This window comes from Mus caroli, unplaced genomic scaffold (genome assembly GCF_978045245.1).
Source record: "Mus caroli unplaced genomic scaffold, Mus_caroli_1 scaffold_12, whole genome shotgun sequence".
Taxonomy (NCBI): domain Eukaryota; kingdom Metazoa; phylum Chordata; class Mammalia; order Rodentia; family Muridae; genus Mus; species Mus caroli.
The window spans coordinates 5,753,090-5,770,261 of NW_028227267.1; the positions used below are offsets into that span (position 1 = coordinate 5,753,090).

Below are 17,172 nucleotides of genomic sequence, written 5' to 3' on the forward strand. Positions count from 1 at the left end.
CACCCATCTCCCACCTCCTACCCACTGTGAAGCAGTGTTTAAGACTAAACTTTACTTCCTCAGTACCAGGAAGTCTTTCTTGTCTCCACTTACACCTCTTTTTCCACACTATATTTTTTGAGATATTTTTTAAAGCACTTTTCAAAACACCAATCTCAGGGTATTCTCTGCCCCCACCTCCACCCCAAATCTTACAGTGCCTTCCTTAAGATTCTTTCAGATAAAGATAGAGGTCTTAATAATGGCCTCCAAGTAGTTTTTATTGCTGTACCCACAGGCAGGCTCACCTGTTGTGAAGCCTTCCTCAGTGTTTATGCTGTGGTAGCTTTCTCTACTCTCCTGCCTCCTAAATCACAGCAGAGGTAAAGTTTGCCTGACTCTACTCTGTGTGCAGCACAGCTTTGTCTTTTTAGTTGGGTAGTGCCCAGGTCAGAAGCTCCTTCACTTTTCTCCCAGGCTAGACCAGACAGATGCTTTTGTGTCTCTGTCAAACACATCATAACAAGGGTGTGAATATTTTTGCATAGGTCTCTCCTAATAGAAAGCCAGCTTCTTATCAGAGAGCCAGTCTCTGGTTTTTCCTGCCAGAATTTCATCTTTGACTTAAGCTGAAGGCTTGGGAGACCAGAATAGGTGAAATGTTAACTTAACAAAGAACATAAGGAAGCAAGAGTGTCTGTGAAAAAAAGAGAACTTCAGAAGAATTTCCCTTATGAATATTAATGCAGAATACTCAATAAAATTCTTGAAACCAAATCCAAGAACACATCAAAGCAATCATCCATCATGATCAAGTAGGCTTCATCTCAGGGATGGTTTAATATATAGAAATCCATCATCATAATCCACTACATAAAAAAATCCAAAGGCTAAAACCATATGATCATCTCATTAGATTCTGAGAAAGCATTTGACCATGTAATGGTAAAAGTCTTGGAAAGATCAGGAATTCAAGGCCCATACCTAAACATAATCAAAGCTTTATACAGCAAACCAGTAGCCAACATCAAACTAAATGGAGAGAAACTTGAAGCAATCCCACTAAAATCAGGGACTGGACAGGGTTGCCCACTCTGTCCCTATATATTCAATATAGTACTTGAAGTCCTAGCAACAGCAATTAGACAACAAAAGGAGGACAAAAGGTTACAAATTGGAAAGGAAGAAGTCAAAATATCACTATTTACAGATGATATGATGGTATACTTAAGTGACCCAAAAATTCCACCAGAAAACTCCTACACCTGATAAACAACGTCAGCAAAATAGCTGGATATAAAATTAACTCAAACAAATCAGTAGCCTTTCTCTATACATAGGATAAACAAGCTGAGAAAGAAATTAGGGAAATGACATCTTTCACAATAGTCAAAAATAATATTAAATAAGTTGGTGTGATTTTAACTAAGCAAGTGAAAGATCTGTATGATAAGAACTTCAAGTCTCTGAAGAAAGAAATCAAAGAAGATCTCAGAAGATGGAAAGATAGCCCATTCTCATGGATTGGCAGAATGAATATAGTCAAAATGGCCATCTTGCTCAAAGTAATCTACAGATTCAATGAAATTTGAATGAAAATTTCAACTCAATTCTTCATAGATTTGGAAAGAGCAATTTGAAAATTCATTTGAAAAAACAAAAATCCCAGGTGAGCAAAAATTATTCTCAACAATAAAAGAACTTCTGGGAGAATCACCATCCCTGAAATCAAGATGTACTACAGAGCAATAGTGATTAAAAACAAAAAACAAAAACAAAACTGCATGGTTATTGGTACAGAGACAGGCAAGAAGATCAATGGAATAGAATTGAAGACCCAGAAATGAACCCACACACCTATGGTCACTTGATCTTTGACAAAAGAGTTAAAACCACCCACTGGGAAAAAAAAAACAGCATTTTTAACAAATGGTGCTGGTTCAAATGGAAGTCACCATTTAGAACAATGCAAATCTGTCCATTCTTATCTCCTTGTACAAAGCTAAAGTCTAAGTGGATCAAGAACCTCCACATAAAACCAGATACACTGAAACTAAAAAGAGAGATAGTGGGGAAGAGCATTGAATACATGGGCACAGAGGAAACATTTCTGAACAGAACACCAATAGCTTATGCTCTAAGACCAGGAATTGATAAAGAGGACCTCATAAAATTGCAAAGCTTTAAGACAAAGGGAACTGTCAATAGGACAAAATGGCAAACAACACTTGGGAAAAGATCTTTACCAATCCTACATCTGATAAAGAACTCAAGAAATTAGACTTCAGATAATCAAATAACCCTATTAAAAATGGGGTACAGAGCTAGACAAAGAATTCTCAACTGAGGAAACTCAAATGGTCAAGAAGCACCTAAAGAAATGTTCTACATCCTTAGTCATCAGGGAAATACAAATCAAAACAACACTGAGATCCCAACTTACACCAGTCAGAATGGCCAAGATCAAATACTCAGGTGACAGCAGATGTTGGCGTGCATGTGGACAAAGAGGAACACTCATCCATTGTTGGTGGGATTACAAGCCGGTATGACCACTCTGGAAATCAGTCTCGTGGTTCCTCAGAAAATTGGACATAGTATTAAGTGAGAACCCATCTATACCATTTTTGGACTTACACCCAAAAGGTGCTTCAACATATAACAAGGACACATGCTCTACTTTGTTCATAGAAGCCTTATTTATAATAGCCAGAAACTAAAAGAACGCAGATGTCCTTCAACAGGGGAATGGATACAGAAAATGTGGTACATTTATACAATGGAGTACTACTTAGCTATTTAAAACAATGACTTCATGAAATTCTTAAGCAAATGGATGGAACAAGAAAATATCCTGAGTGAGGCAACTCAGTCACAAAAGAACACGCATGGTATGCAGTCACTGACAAATGGCTATGAGCCCAAAAGCTCGGAATACCCAAGATAACAATTCACAGACCACATGAAGCTCAAGATGAATGAAGACCAAAGGCTTCACTTCTTCTTAGAAGGGGTAACACAATACTCACAGGAGCAAATACAGAGACAAAGTGCAGAGCAGATACTGAAGGAAAGGCCATCCAGAGATTGCCCCACCTGGGGATCCATCCCATATACAGTCAAGAAACACAGATACTATTGTAGATGCCAAGAAGTGTACTGATAGGAGCCTGATATAGCTTTGTCCTGAGATACTTTGCCAGAGCCTGATATATACGGAGGTGGATGCTCTCAACCAACCATTGGATTGAGCATGGTTTCCCCAATGGAGGAGTTAGAGAAAGGACTGAACGAGCTGAAAGAATTTACAACTCCATAGGAAGAACAACAATATCAACCAAACAGAGCTTCCAGGGTCTAAACCACCAACCAAGGAGTACACATGGAGGGACCCATGGCTCCAGCCCTATATGTAGCAGAGGATGGCCTTGTTGGGTATCAATGGAAGAAGTATCCCTTGGTCCTGTGAAGGGTCGATGCCCCAGTATAGCGGATGCAAGGGCAGGAGGCAGGAGTTGGAGGGTTGGTGGGGGCACACACTCATAGAAACAGGAGGAGAGGGGATGGGATATAGGGATTCTGAGAATGCAAATAAAATATGCACAAAAAAGTGGAAATAAAAAGTGTGAGAGGGAGGGGCAGGAGATAGGGGCATGGATGCTAGAAGAATTGCATTTAACCTTTATTCTCTCATGATTAAAGCGAACAGGGCCCTATAGTTATGACTCTTCATTGTTCAGTCAGTTTGTATGCAATAACTTTATTGAGGTCAAATAGATATCACAGTACAGGATTTAATAAACAATAGGATTTAAGAAACTAGTTACAGATAGTATTTAAGACAGCCTATTTTGTGCTAAACTGCTTTCAACATCACAGATCACACATACAATTTTCACATCAGTTACAACTTTATCTAGATGTTTAGCTTGCCCTTCCTGTTGGGCCTTCTTGTTTCAATTGAGTTAGAATGAAGAAACGAAGATTGGTATCTTCTTAATAATGAATATGTTCTGTGGAGAGTTTCATGAGAACCCTCTTTGGGAATAGAGTGACATAGAGAAGCCATTATTAATTTATGTATAAGCAAATCGAAGTCAGTAATTCTGTTAAGCTATAACATGAGATTTCTAAAATTAGAATGAACAACATATTAGCTTCAAAAATAAACAAAACTAAACAAACGTTCATTTGGTCACATAAAACAGCATAGCTCATTTCTTAATACTACTTAAACTATGGTGTCTAAATCTGCCTCTCTGGATGCAAAGAAAATGCTACTCTACAAGCACAGGGTCATTGGGCGTTATCAGTCATGGCTCGTAAGATAAGATACACAAAACTGCATAGAAGGTTACAAGAATGTAAATATTTACTTAAATAAATCAGAGAAGTGTTGAGCAGTCACCTTACAGAACACTATTGACAAATAGGGAAGCCTCCCAGACCTTAGCTCTAATGCATTCAGAACATGGGTAAAGTCAGAGAGACAAACTTGCAAAGTCTATAAAGACATGCATACATGTCTTTAAATACTTGCTTAACAAGCTCATGATGCAAACTGAAAAGTCTTCAGAAATACAGCCAAACATTCTGTGAGAAAATACTTATTCATGCATGAAATCATACAAACATTGTTTTATCAAGTGAAAACAGTAGAGAATAATTATCAAAACAGAGTTACAGTTCTAAAAGGCCTAAACTAAAAAATAGTAATGCATGCATGATGTGATTCATCAAATAGTCGTCTAGAAATCAGTAAAATATTTGTTGCATCAAAACACATACGAAAACTGTATACTATTTAAGGTAATCTATGCACATTACATACTAGAGACTTTAAGCTACAAATGCTTCTACTATTTTTACCACACATACAAAACGATCATAAAAGTGTCTGTGTATATAACAAGATACCTTCTAATTACCCATCTGTGATGAATAATTTATCTCCTTATGACATCTCATCTCTAAGTACCATTTATCACCACCCAGGCCTTTGTGTCTTAATGAGGACTACAGATCTCTGATTTACATTCAACATTCTCTACATTAATAATTGATTGAAACTCTTAAAAAATTCTTCTGCTACTGAAATGGAGGGTGGTGATGCTATCACCAGAAGAATTTGGGTGATACTCCGTTATATCTGATTGTTAAAGGAAGTGGGACCACTAGGCTGTTGGCCAAACTCATCGGAAGTTGGCCCCAGATTCGCCTGCTGGCTGTACCCACCACTTGACCCATAACTCTCTTGGTTGTAGCCTCCTTGATTGTAGCTGCTGGAGTGCTTCTCCATGGGGTCTGAAAGGTATCTCTGTCCAGAGGAATGCCAGCCAGTCTCCTTGAAAACAAACCAAATATTTCCAGCCCAGAGGATAAAATTCAAAAACCCGAAAACCTGAAAGAGAATTGGAGCAAGTAGTTAAAAGACTAGACAGGGATTTTTGATAAGCCTGTTCACAGGGATTCTTCACAGTGCCATGGGTGAGCCTTTGCTCTAATTTTGAAGTCTGTTTAATTTTTTCCCTCGAAACCACTGTTTGACTTAGGATTCCTAAACATTTTCTATATGCCAGCCATTACATGAAGGGTATTGATTCCCTTAGTCTAAGAGACCAGTGTTATTATATATTATATGCCTATATTAAAATGTAGAAACAAAATTCAGCAAGAAAAATAATCTGGTTCAAAGTCACATGTCTTTGTAAGTACTAGATCTGTGATTCAGCTCTATTCTGTCTGCTCCAAAGACCAAGTCCCCACCAAAGCCATTCCTATTTTCACAAATTTGCCATTCTTAATTTGTATAAGGTAATAGTCAAGTCATGTATAATTGAGTATTTTCAGTTTAATAATGGTGCATTAATTGATAATGTCCCCATCTATTTAGGGATAAAGGTGCTTCTTGTCCAAATGAGTTGGTTCACAAAAGCACCAAACATGCAATGGTACAGGTGATAGCAGAGCATATGCATATTTGCATACACTATACCAGAGTTTCTAAGTGGCTGTGCCCATGCCTCTCACTTTCAGGAGTAAATGCTAAGAGCATGTTATGAATGGAGTACAGGATATAGAGAAGAGTGAAACGTTTTTTAAAAAATAGGTGTGAGGATCTCCTATGCAAATTTATCTTTTTAACATGAACCTTGCTGGTAAATCAATGGACCTGTGTTGCTTTCTCAGGGTCAGCCATTTGGTAAAGGCAGAACTGTTCATGATTGCAATGGGCTTATGTAGGAATTACATAATATATAATTTATTCATTAGTCATTGGTTGACTTGGTAAGAGACACTCTATTCTAACAACCCTATGGGGAAAAGGCAACAACAGCATGACACAAATTGGTGACATTAAAGTATAGTACTCCAGCATGACTTTGTCTAGTTAAAATGGCTTCTTGGTTAGTCTAGTGTGTCATCTGTCTCTTCTCTCTCTCTCTCTCTCTCTCTCTCTCTCTCTCTCTCTCTCTCTCTCTGTGTGTGTGTGTGTGTGTGTTTGTAATGTTGATATCCTCAACATGCAGGGACTGAAGGCCTTAGATAAAAGGTATTACTAAAGTATTCCAAGGTTTTAACACCAGGTATTTCACAGCACCACCTGATAGCAAGCTGAATGACAGGGGAGTGAAGGTAATATTTCTGTCTGGGGGGGGGGGCGGTAGTTGAGAGTATTCAAGTGCATGTGTATAAAGCTGGACACATTAGTTAGCACTAAATGATAAATCAGACTTTGAATCACGTTCTGTAGTAGTCCATGGATTGTGTTTAGTTGACTGTCACCATTGCATAAATGGAAGGAGTCTTTGGCTGTGAGGACATATTCTTGAGAAATAACAACAGAGTAGAATTCTAGTTGATCTCACTGAAGACTGATTCTCAAGACCCCTTTCTCTCTGCCTTCCTCCCTTTTCCTCCCATTTTGTTTTCAATTGCAAATTCTTGTTTTCTTTAACATTAACCTAAGCCTTAGGTTGCTTGGCAGGAATGATATGACACATAAATAAATCATCTATAATAGTTGAGTAATCATAGCAAATTAGTTAATCCCCAAACCCCCTTTTTTTTTAAAAATATCAAGGCCTGTTTTAGTTAAGGTTTCTTTTTATTTTTTTTAATTTATTTACTTATTATATGTAAGTACACTGTAGCTGTCTTCACACACTCCAGAAGAGGGCGCCAGATCTTGTTACAGATGGTTGCGAGCCACCATGTGGTTGCTGGGATTTGAACTCAAGACCTTCAGAAGAACAGTCAGTGCTCTTAACTGCTGAGCCATCTCTCCAGCCCCCCAAAACCTTTTACACATAGTATTTATATGTACAGTCACTAGGATATTTTCCATTTAGAAAAATATCTTGGTTTAGTTCCATATTTGTAAGTCTATTCGAAAATATGATTCAAAAATTATAAAATGGTCTCTTCTGATATAAAGGGATGACTCTGCCTAGAAATGTGCTTCTATTTGTTTGCTTTTCTTGGTATTTCTCCATGTCCTTCCTACTACTAAGTTTTTTATAAGGGCCCAACTTAAAATTAAGAACAGAGAACATCCTCTGGAGATGTACAAGGAATACTGTTTTCCTGTCACAATTATTATGGAATTATCAAAAATCTCCATTGACTGGTACATTTTGAGACATATGAGTCTTTGGAAACTGCTATTTGTTCCACTTGAAATGGGGAGAGATTTTATTTAAGGAATGGATACAGAAAATGTGGTACATTTACACAATGGAGTACTACTCAGCTATTAAAAAGAATGAATTTATGAAATTCCTAGGCAAATGGATGGACCTGGAGAGCATCATCCTGAGTGAGGTAACACAATCACAAAAGAACTCACACAATATGTATTCACTGATAAGTGGATATTAGCCCAAAACTTAGGATACCCAAGATATATAATACAATCTGCTAAGCACATGAAACTCAAGAAGAATGAAGACCAAAGTGGGGTCACTGTACCCCTTCTTAGAATTGGGAACAAAACATCCATGGAAGGAGTTACAGAAACAAAGATTGGAGCTGTGACAAAAGGATGGACCATCTAGAGACTGCCATATCCAGGGATCCATCCCATAATCAGCTTCCAAACGCTGACACCATTGCATACACTAGCAAGATTTTGCTGAAAGGACCCTGATATAGCTGTCTCTTGTGAGACTATGCCGGGGGCCTAGCAAACACAGAAGTGGATGCTCACAGTCAGCTAGTGGATGGATCACAGGGCTCCCAATGGAGGAGCTGGCGAAAGTACCCAAGGAGCTAAAGGGATCTGCAACCCTATAGGTGGAACAACATTATGAACTAACCAGTACCCCGGAGTTCTTGACTCTAGCTGCATATGTATCAAAAGATGGCCTAGTCGGCCATCAATGGAAAGAGAGGCCCATTGGACATGCAAACTTTATATGCCCCAGTACAGGGGAACGCAAGGGCCAAAAAAAAAAAAAAAAAAATGGGAATGGGTGGGTAGGGAAATAGGGGAGAGGGGGGAGAGTATGGGGGACTTTTGGGATAGCATTGGAAATGTAATTGAGGAAAATACGTAATAAAATATATTTAAAAAAAAGAGTGGATGTGAGGATGTCAGAAAGATGGTATAAGCCTGTGTATAGCATGAGAAAGAACTGAGAGGTAAAATGTGGTTATCCATAAAGATGATAATCAAGTTATCTGGAGTAAAGCTGGAAAAGCAAAAGTAGAAATTATGGACAGAGTGTAGTTATATTTAGTAATGACTGGACACAAACTGAGATATTGTAGTCTCTTCCTTCTATTGTTTTTTAAATACTATAGAATCCTTGAAGACCATGCTAGTACTGTGCCTATAGCTTTTTCAATTAGTAAAAGCATTAGGAGATTTTGGATCCCATTCTACCATTACAGTTGTTAAATCCAGAAACTTTTTCTCAGATCCTTAACAACACCCCGTTGCATTTATAATGTCTAAATACCTCACTTATATTAAAGGGCTACCATAAAGTGACAAAGTCAAAAAAAATAATTTGGTTACCACAGAAGAAAATATTTATCATTTCTTGACCTTTTTCTTTGTAGAGATTACAAACCATAGTGGGTGCATGGTTCCTTCTTCAAAACTTGAACTTAACCTGCAGGGTAAGTTCTGTGAGCCACGCTTTGACTACACAATGCCTAAACCCCTTAATTCAATTCATGAGACTAAGGTGGACACTTGACCCCAGAGGGGCTGATGGGAAGCTGTCAACCAGATGTTTGTAACTGGATCCAAGTGAGTTTAGGTCAGTCTAAGCAGTTTTTGTTCTTAAAAAAAAGTATGTATTTATTATTTCTCTCTCTCTCTCTCTCTCTCTCTCTCTCTCTCTCTCTCTCTCTGTCTGTGTGTGTGTGTGTGTTATGCATGTGGAAATCAGAGGATGATTTTTTTTGTGGAGTCTATTTTCCCCTTCCTTTGTGAGTTCTGGGGAACCAGCTAAGCAAGCATGGGCTGTGAGCACCTGCACCCAACAAGCCATCTTATTTGCCAAAGCTATTTCTTTGGAAAGATACATACACTCAGAAACTGCTGGTATCTCCCTTCTCCCATATGAACAGGAAAACCTTAATACTCTATTTGGAAAAGGAGAATAACACAGATGCACATAGAGAAAGAGACAGGGCTAAGAGGTAGAGAATTTGAAAAGCCCAGTTTCTTGACTATCTTCCAGCTCACAGCCCTGCTGTGACACTAGAGTGACACTTCTACTTTTTCTCATTATATTTTGGTTTTGTTTGAGCTAGCTCAATGTGTCTTGAAGGCAAGCACATTTGAAATTCAAAACCCTCTGTTGACTGATTAATATCCATTGCCTGATGATAGTAATACATAATTCATTTTCCTTGTGGTATGAAGTTTTAGTCCAATAGTTTGAGGTCCATTCTAGAACTTTTCCACTGGAGAAAGAAAATTGGAACTTAGGTAAAAGTTCCTACTACCTGGCAACTCATAGAGGGAATATTTTGTTTGCCTGTCATTCCATTTTCGGTTTTCCATTCTCGGTTTTCAGGCCTCAGCAGGTTCATGATATCTTTCCAAAAAACTATTATTTTCATCCTGAAATTGGAATCCATTTGTCTTTGAAATCTGGATGAAATTAGTAGACACAATAGTTCTACAAAACAGTTTAAACCTTGCTTTAGTCAGTCTGAGTGCACTGTTCTTCTAAAAGTTCTAGAGCCTTGGCAGTCAAGGGTACAGTGACAACCCTGAAGACCTCACCATTCACTTGCTGACATGGCTGTTAGGTTTAGTAGAACATATTATTCTTCATCGGTAAATTCTCACTTCCAGTCCAAGGATTACTAGAATATAAGTTGAACTGACAAGACTGTGTAGGATATCCTTACTACTAGGGGATAGATTATCAAGCTAGCACTTGATAAACTTGATTGTTCAACAATGTCAAGAAGCAATTTTATATTTGTTCTCCTGGATTTTGAAATCAGAGTCACAATTATTTCTTCAACACTGCCTACCAACAGTGTACAGAATCATCACTATATATCTTAATGCATACTCCCAAAATATCACTCACAATTGTCGCCAGCAAGATGTAAGAATGTTCATGATATCCAGGGCATAGTTAAGTTTCATGGTTCTTATCTTACAAAGGCAAGATTTATGGAAAAACTACGGACAGTGTAGCAATCCTTGCCCTGCCCAAATTTCAGAAAGCCTTAGGACACAGCTTAACTTTGTAGCCAAGATAATTATTCTTAACTTTTGCTACAGTGTTCCTTTAGTGGCTGAGCCTTCCACTCCTCAATAAATGCTTCTCTTATTTGACATTAAAGCTTGTCTATCAGACACAGCTTCCTTCTGTGGGCTAACACAATTGCTTACACTTATAAATTAGGAATACAATTTAGCCTTTCTTCAACTGTAAATATTCCTCATTTCCTGTAAGGCTCTGATTCTTGATGACAGTGTTTTATTGTTCAACTACTTTAGTGCATATTTTGTGAGGCTACCAAGCAGCTAAATTGGAGCAGAGAGAAGATACACAATTATTCTAAGTACTTTTTCAAGCCACACATTTCCTCTTGTTCCCTACTAAGCCTATGTATTTTTCTCCAGTTTGGTATATTATATGTGTGGTTTTAATAAAATGTTTTTCTTCCAGGAAACATCTGAGTTAACAAAGTACTGTTCTTAGCTTCTGGCAGCCTTCAGCCTCAGCATGTAGGTTTTATATGAACTCCGAGTTAGAATTTTCACTAAACCGTCATCTGAGCTACAACTGCTAATACCTGCTGGGTTCATATTAAAAACTCTGTAATCGGCAGCATTACAGTGTGTGGGTTTTGACAATGAAAGTCTTAAAGGCTAAAATAATCATCTTACTCCTTCAGTAAGATTTCCTATTTTTGCTTGGCCTAGTTTTGGAGGCAGAAATGGGGCTGACTTCATCACTGATCATCAAATAAAGACGCAATAAGTGAAGTCTGGATGAACAAATACTTACCACAGATGTGTTTAAGCTGGACATGACAGGGCTGTGGACAGCCATGCACTTGTTGGAAGGCTGCTTGCAAGCTGACATCAGCAACAGGACTTCTTTGGGATCTGTTGCCACTTTGACATCAGACAGTCCTTTTGCCCAAGCAGAGGAACCCACCAGCCACAAGAATGAAAAGACTACAGTGACGATAAAGTCCTGCACAGAGAAACACAGGAGAAGAAGGTAGATATGAGTCCCGGAAACAAATCTGTTAACTTAGGCAACCACTATTTCTTTTTTGGAAAATTCTAAGCTCTAATAGCACTAGGACCTAGATCTTCTGTCAGAAAATAATAAAGTTTTGTGATACCATGTTTATACTTACATGAGATAAAGGATTATATTTTTATTTAGTTTTTGTTATTTCAGACAGGATGTCTCTTTGTAGTCCTGGCTATCTTGAAGTTTCCTTATACAGAGAAGGCTGGCTTTGAACTCATAGAAATCCTCCTACCTCTGCCTCCCTAGTGCTGGGATCAAAGGCATATGCCACAACACCCAGCTGCATTGTTGTTTATTGAAACCTGCTCTATCTCCGAAATGACTCAAGGTCTTTATCATCCTTATCGTCTTGTTCCCTAAAGGATCCCTCTTTGCGTATGGTAACATAAGTCAGAGAATAGTTTAACTATGTCTGAAACTCCACATGTGATGATGGTTTTCTAACTGCTCACCCCACATTCTTTATCCTGTGGTGTAATGGTTTCAAACAGTTGGAGACATTTGCCCATTGTCAAAGACTCATGGGTGGCAATATTTATTCACTTATATATTTGTTAATTCAACAAATAAAGGTACTATCTATTTAATGCCTGAAACTGAATTAAGTAGAGGGCAGTACTAGCTATTATAGGTTTTTGATTACTATAGACTTAGAATTATGTTTACAATAATCATGTTATGCTCTATTTTTTTCTGAGATAGTGCCTCTCTTTTTGTAGTCCTGGCTGTCCTGTGTTATAGAGATTTTTAATCCTATCCCAGAGTTTCTATCTTGCATTGATCATTCAGTTCCTGAATAAAAGACTCATATAACCTTTATATTTACAATAAGTCTTAATCACCTTTATAGCTGGGCAGATATCTACCCTCTATGCTATTAGAATCTACTTTTGTATCGATAGTACAGAATTATTATTTACAATTTACTGGTTTTTCTGGGCTTCTTTTAAATCCAATTGACCAGCCTTCAGGGCCATGTTTTAATGGCTCACCTAATCTATGTTGGAATTTCCTTTCTCTTTCACCTTCTTCTACCCTCATGGCTCTCCTCCAAGACTAAACCAGGGAACCCTAAACACCACCTAGGCCTTATCTGCCCAGCTATTGGCTGTCAGCATTTTTATTCACCAATCAAAAACAACTTGGGAACAAGGTCACACAATGCCACTGAAATCTACATGTAGATTTTCTTGCTGCTGGGACAACTAGGTCTTGGGGGCCCAATATTAGCATTAGAATACAATCAGCATCAGGCCAACCTACTACATTTCTCCCTTTTTATCCAATTAAAGTATTTTGAAACAATTATGAAAAATATTATGTATAAATTATATTTAAAAGTCCAGTATTTTGTAACTTAGATGTGGTACTTTATCACATATCCTATCTTAATGAGTTTACAATTTTGTACCTAAATTATCTTTAATATTAACATGTATTACCATCCTAAAAACATCTTTTTAAAATCTAGAACATATCAAATCCTAAACAACTTAAGTTTAATTGTGAGACTATAACTACCTAGTCTCCAACCCCATCAGAAAATTGAGAAGGAATAACTATTAAGAGTATGCATTAAGTGTAGGAACACAGCTTCCAAAATTTAAACAATTGGCAGAGACAGCTGACTGCCTGGACAGTTCTCAACATCTCTTATAAAGTTGAAGATCATCTATTTTCAGCCTTCTGGACCAGAACATATGACATACCTTAAGTGAAACAGGAATTATGATGGACTAGATTACCCTGTATTGTCAGAGCTTAGCAGTCAACTATCTTACATCCATTTGTCCTTTTTGGATAGCATTTTGTCTGCAGATGGAGTTGCTATAATTGAAGCAACCCCACATAGAGGTATTGGTGCTCAACATCTTCTTTGAAGTAGAATGGGATTCCTTTCAGGAGCAGATGTATCTTGTAGTCAAAGATCTTTTAATAATGAAATAACCTTAAATGCCACATTCTATGGATCTCTGATGCTTTTGAAGACCATCTATTTATTCATAGCATATCTACACAAGCAAAAATTGCATGTTTCCAGTTTCCTAGTATTGTACTACATTGGATGTATATGTTTGTGATAATTCAGACTAGTATCTAATATGACTATGATTTGATTGACTATCAACTTGTATTACTTTACTTAATTATCCTCAACAGTTTGTAATAGCAGCAAAAAAAAAAAAAAAAAACAACCTGGAACTAAGCCTTGTTGTATAGCTACAATGCCTATCTAAAAGTAACAACAGAAAAAATTGCTGTTTCATCTAAAAAAGCGTTCTGGGCAGCATACCCCATACATTTTTTCTTTTATTCCTTGGGAAAGGATGCATTTTATTTATAGGGCCTGCACTCAGGTACACCCATGTGACTTTTCAACAAGACTCATGACCTGTACTGGGGAAGCTGTTGTTTGGATCTTATGTCTGTTAGGTGTGACCTTCTGGAGAATGTTCTGGAAGTCTCACAACTAAGAAAGTTAAATCTTGGAAGCAACTATTCTTTTGATCCAGTGGCTCTTGTGAGTTATGTAGCTCACTGGTTTTAATTTCAATGTTAGCTCAACAATATTTAGGATCAAAATTTGATCCAGGCACTGGGATTTTCAGGCATGGAGGTAACTTCTATTTCTGTTTACTGTACTCATACTTCCTCATATTTCCTTCTTATATCTAATCATTTTCAATTTGGGTTGTATGTACTCTGTAAGCCTCCTTAAATTCTTTCTAGAAGAATGCAGAAGTTTAAACTGCAAGCAAGCAAATGCAGCATCTATAGCTGTTTCAGTATTGGCAAGGATAATTCACACCTAGTGTTATGGTTTATATATGCTCAGCCCAGGGAGCAGCAATATTAGAAGGTGTGTCCCTGTTGGAGTAGGTGTGGCCTTGTTGGAGTAGGTATGTCACTGTGCCTGTGGGCTTTAAAATTCTCATCCTAACTGCCTGGATGTCACTATTCTTCTAACAGTCTTCAGATGAAGATGTAGAATTCTCAGCTCCTCCTGCACCATGCCTGCCTGGATGCTACCATGTTCCCACCTTGATTGAGCCTCTGAACTTATAAGCCAGCCCAATTAAATGTTCTTTATAAGACTTGTCTTGGTTATGATGCCTGTTCATAGCAGTAAAACCCTAACTATGACACCTAGTGATTAAATATGAACCAAGTGTGTCAAATCTCAACTTTTGGTGCATAGCCAATCTGGTACCTTAGTTCATTCTTCATTTCTCAGGCAACCTGAATTTATTCCTATGCATTTGTAGATAAGTAAGTCCAAAACAAGGGTCACCAAAGTAAATTAAAGGAGTTGGCAGAGCCTTCAGACCTTGTTGTTGGCTCTAGAGAGAACTCACAATCTTACTTTTTCTTGTTAGTCAAGGCTGCCCATCTTTACTGTTCATGGTCTTTTGCTGTGTTCAAAGAGCACAGTCTTCTTCCCAAAACTGCACCACATTGACAACAGCTCCTCTGCTAGCTTTTTATACTTTTGGATGCTCATGGTTGCATTGCACTTATGCAAATAATTGAGGGTCTCACTATTTTAAAGCTTTCTCCACAATCTTAGTTCTCTCTGCAGTGTTAATCTCCTCTTGCCATGCCATGATACAGTCACAAGTTCCAAGTATGAGGATGGGACATCTTTGTATGGTCATTATTCCACCTACATAGTCGGGAATGTTTTGAATCTAGGGATTAGTTGGAGAAAATTTAGTATTTTAATGATGTTACATCTTCCAAGTGAACATGAGGTGTCTGATTTCATTTATATATTCAAATAGCATGGTTTCTGTAATGTGCAAAGTCTCAAGAAAACCCTTAAGAGGATAAGAACATGCAGGGCAGTGCCCTTCATAGAAACATATTGTTAGAGCTCATAGTTTTTGTATAGCTCCAAGTATAGAACAGTGCTCTTCATTATTTATACTCATCACAATTAGAGGCAGACTTCTTTAAATGCCTGTAGGGTTTAGGAAAAACAATAGTATTTTGTCCATTTAGCAGAATAACAGTTGTAGGTTCCCTCTTAGGATCTATGATTTGTATAGCCATAAGTTCTTAGTTTGATAATGGTATAGATTTCATATTGTGGATCAGGCTTTAAATCTAACAAGAAATTGGTCACTCCAATGACATAAATGCCACTGTTGTGCCAGTGGCCATGTCTCACTAAAACAGTTATTGTTGTAATTTGTGGGGTTCACAATAGTGTAAGATTGATAGCTACTTTTCTCCTTCAGGATTGTGCATAGCACCCATGGAATCTAGTCAGTAAGGGTAAAGCTTCCGTGTCAGTACTCATTTTTTTTCTTGTTCCATCATTCAATATGTATGAAATTCTCAAAGAATTGATGAATATATGTGTAAGGTTCCATTTGGCCTTTTATTTGGATAATGGAGAAAATTATGTCAAACTAACATTTCCTGAGCATTTTCTATGCACTATTATTCCAGATTCATTTGGATTAACTCAATCCTGATAACAACACTTCAAAACTCATGCTAATTCTATTCTCATTTTGTAATTGAGAAACTGATGTGCCAGGATGTTAAATAAATTGCCTAAAGCCTGAGTTAATTGATAGAAGAGCTGAGATTCTAAGCCTGATCAGCTGTCTCCAGGGGTTGTGTGCCTGAATGCTTGACTTCAGTATGCTGCTTCTAATGTCGACTTTAGGAAGAGTCTCCTAGTTAATGCAAATGCTCTACAGGATTTCAAGGTCCAGAGAGATGAATCAGGGAGGAAAGGTGCCTGCGGCCAAGTCTGATGACCTGAGTTAGATCCCGAGAACCCAAGTGGTAGATGAAGAGAACTGACTACAATAAGCTGGTTCTCACGGGTGCACTGTAGTGTACATACACACACACACACACACACACACACACACACACACACGAGTGCACACACATATGCACAAACACAAACATGAAAATGCATACATGCAATGTACACACGAACTAAATAAATAAAAGTGAATGGATGTAAAGAGGCTACATTGAAATGTTTTTCAAAAGCTAAATTTGAGATTCTGGTTAACTTAAGTTAGTGAAGCACTTTTCTGCAGAGGAATTAACTTCCTTGCACTGGACTAAATATAGGGCTTTGAGGATCTGATCTTTGAGGACATTTTATCTTCTAGGAGTACACAGTAAAAAGGGGAACTGCATAATCTATCACCTACATAAGTTAGAAAATCAGATAGCAAGTCCACCATAGCAAGTCCAAGATACACCATCACACCAGAAAAGCAAGATATGGATCTAAAGTCACTTCTCATGATGATGATGGAGAACTATAAGAAGGACATAAATAGCTCCCTTAAAGAAATACAGGAGAATGCTGGTAACAGCTAGAATCCCTTAAAGAGGAAACACAAAATTCCATAAAGAATTACAAGAAAACACATCCAAACAGGTGAAAGAATTGAACAAAACTATCCAG

General features: G+C 37.7%; 1 protein-coding gene across 6 annotated transcripts in view; it reads right to left on the minus strand.

Moving 5' to 3' along the window:
• Positions 1 to 3,724: 3,724 nt before the first annotated feature.
• The window catches only part of Synpr (synaptoporin), a 350,940-nt gene continuing 337,492 nt past the window's right edge, over positions 3,725 to 17,172 (minus strand). For all 6 annotated transcript variants that reach the window (XM_021182224.3, XM_085828359.1, XM_029468702.1 and 3 more), the window contains 2 exons: positions 11,472 to 11,663; positions 3,725 to 5,380 (listed from right to left, as the gene is read on the minus strand). In XM_021182224.3, coding sequence (XP_021037883.1) covers positions 5,123 to 5,380; positions 11,472 to 11,663 — 450 coding nt within the window. In that variant the 3' untranslated portion in view covers positions 3,725 to 5,122. The remainder of the gene's footprint in view (positions 5,381 to 11,471; positions 11,664 to 17,172) is intronic.